A 1,351-nucleotide genomic window follows, 5' to 3' on the forward strand; every position below is an offset into this window, starting at 1 on the left:
GGGAGGCAGAGGCCAAGAGAGGAGGAGATTCTTCCAGTTTTCCAATCTGTGTCCCTCGCTTCCTGCATTAGAAGATCTAAGGCCAGTTCTCTTTAGCCAAGAAAGTCAGAAATGAACTTCCTGGGATGTGGGTAACTCTGCCAGAAAGGAGAGTTCTGCCCACAACAGGGAGACTGGGCCCAGCCCTTCTCCAGCTCTGAGTTCTACGGCACAGGCTAAGGGGGAAGTTTGGCAAGCCCAGGGAGAGCAAAGGAGCTCACTTCTGTCCCACAGCTGATGCCAAACTGTCCCTTCTTCCAGCAAATCTGTCTCAGGCAACCTCCTTTTAAGTCCCTCTGAACACTTCTTTCAGAAAGTCTGAATGTCCCAGGGAAATCACCACTGTGGCCAAGTCCCTTCCCCTCCTGGGGCCTCATTTCCTCTCTGCTTTGCTCACATCAGGATGGTGGGAAGAGGAAAGGGAAGCTGCTTTGAAGAACAATTTTTTTTTAAAAAAAGTGGTCTAGAAGGAAAAGCGGTTTCCTTTCTTTTATTTTCATTCTTTCTTTTTTTCCTTTTTATAACACAGTGTGGGCTCAGAGAAACATAAACCCTTTTGTTCAGAACTGTTCGGTGAATTTGCCACTGTATTGTTCTGACAGAAATCTCCGGAAGATGGAGTGCTCTTGAGATTGTCAAAACCCCGCAGTGATTGTGCCTACTTCACTAGGCTGATTTGCCCCAGTAACTGCACAGGAACACAAAACTTTCAGGCAGCTTTCCCAAAGGGGTGCCCGTCCCGGGATCAGCCCATCAGCATCACCTGGAAGACTGGCAAGACAAGCACATTCTCAGGCCCCACCCCAGGCGGAATGAATTACAGACTGCCAGGAACCTGTGTTTAACAAGCGCACGAGGTAACTGTGATGCACGGTTAAAGTTTGAGAGCCACTGTTCTACATGTCGGAGTTCAGAAACAGTCAAGGATCATCCAATCCAAGAGTTCTTTATTTGAAGTCCACAAAGGGACTCTAAGACATCTGTGTCTCCCCTGAAATTCTACACATGATGTTCTGCCTGTGTGCTTTTCCATGAAGATAATCTGTACCTTTATCAGAGAAAAAAGTCATCACCTGCCAAAGATCACAAAGCCACGGAGGAGCAGAGCCCAGCCTGGGATGGGGTTCTCAAAGCTCACACATCAGCAGATGCCCTCCCTCCAGCCAGTCCATGGTCAACTCCAGCCTAACCCCTTACCTGAGAGATCTAAGGAGTTGCTGTCACCAAAATCAGACTCTCCTGAAAAATACAGACATAGGCATGTATCAAAATGCCTGGCTTACAGTTAGCTACTGTTTACTCTCCGCCCCCG

At 48.1% G+C, this 1,351-nt stretch overlaps 1 protein-coding gene across 1 annotated transcript in view; it reads right to left on the bottom strand.

Moving 5' to 3' along the window:
* Positions 1-1,236: 1,236 nt before the first annotated feature.
* Positions 1,237-1,351, bottom strand: part of LOC105502146 (pituitary adenylate cyclase-activating polypeptide type I receptor-like) — a gene marked incomplete at its 3' end in the record, with an annotated part of 20,632 nt that continues 20,517 nt past the window's right edge. Inside the window, exon 7 of the mRNA XM_011928522.1 lies at positions 1,237-1,278. Coding sequence (XP_011783912.1) covers positions 1,237-1,278 — 42 coding nt within the window. The remainder of the gene's footprint in view (positions 1,279-1,351) is intronic.

Source organism: Colobus angolensis, unplaced genomic scaffold (genome assembly GCF_000951035.1).
Source record: "Colobus angolensis palliatus isolate OR3802 unplaced genomic scaffold, Cang.pa_1.0 Scaffold772, whole genome shotgun sequence".
Lineage (NCBI taxonomy): Eukaryota > Metazoa > Chordata > Mammalia > Primates > Cercopithecidae > Colobus > Colobus angolensis.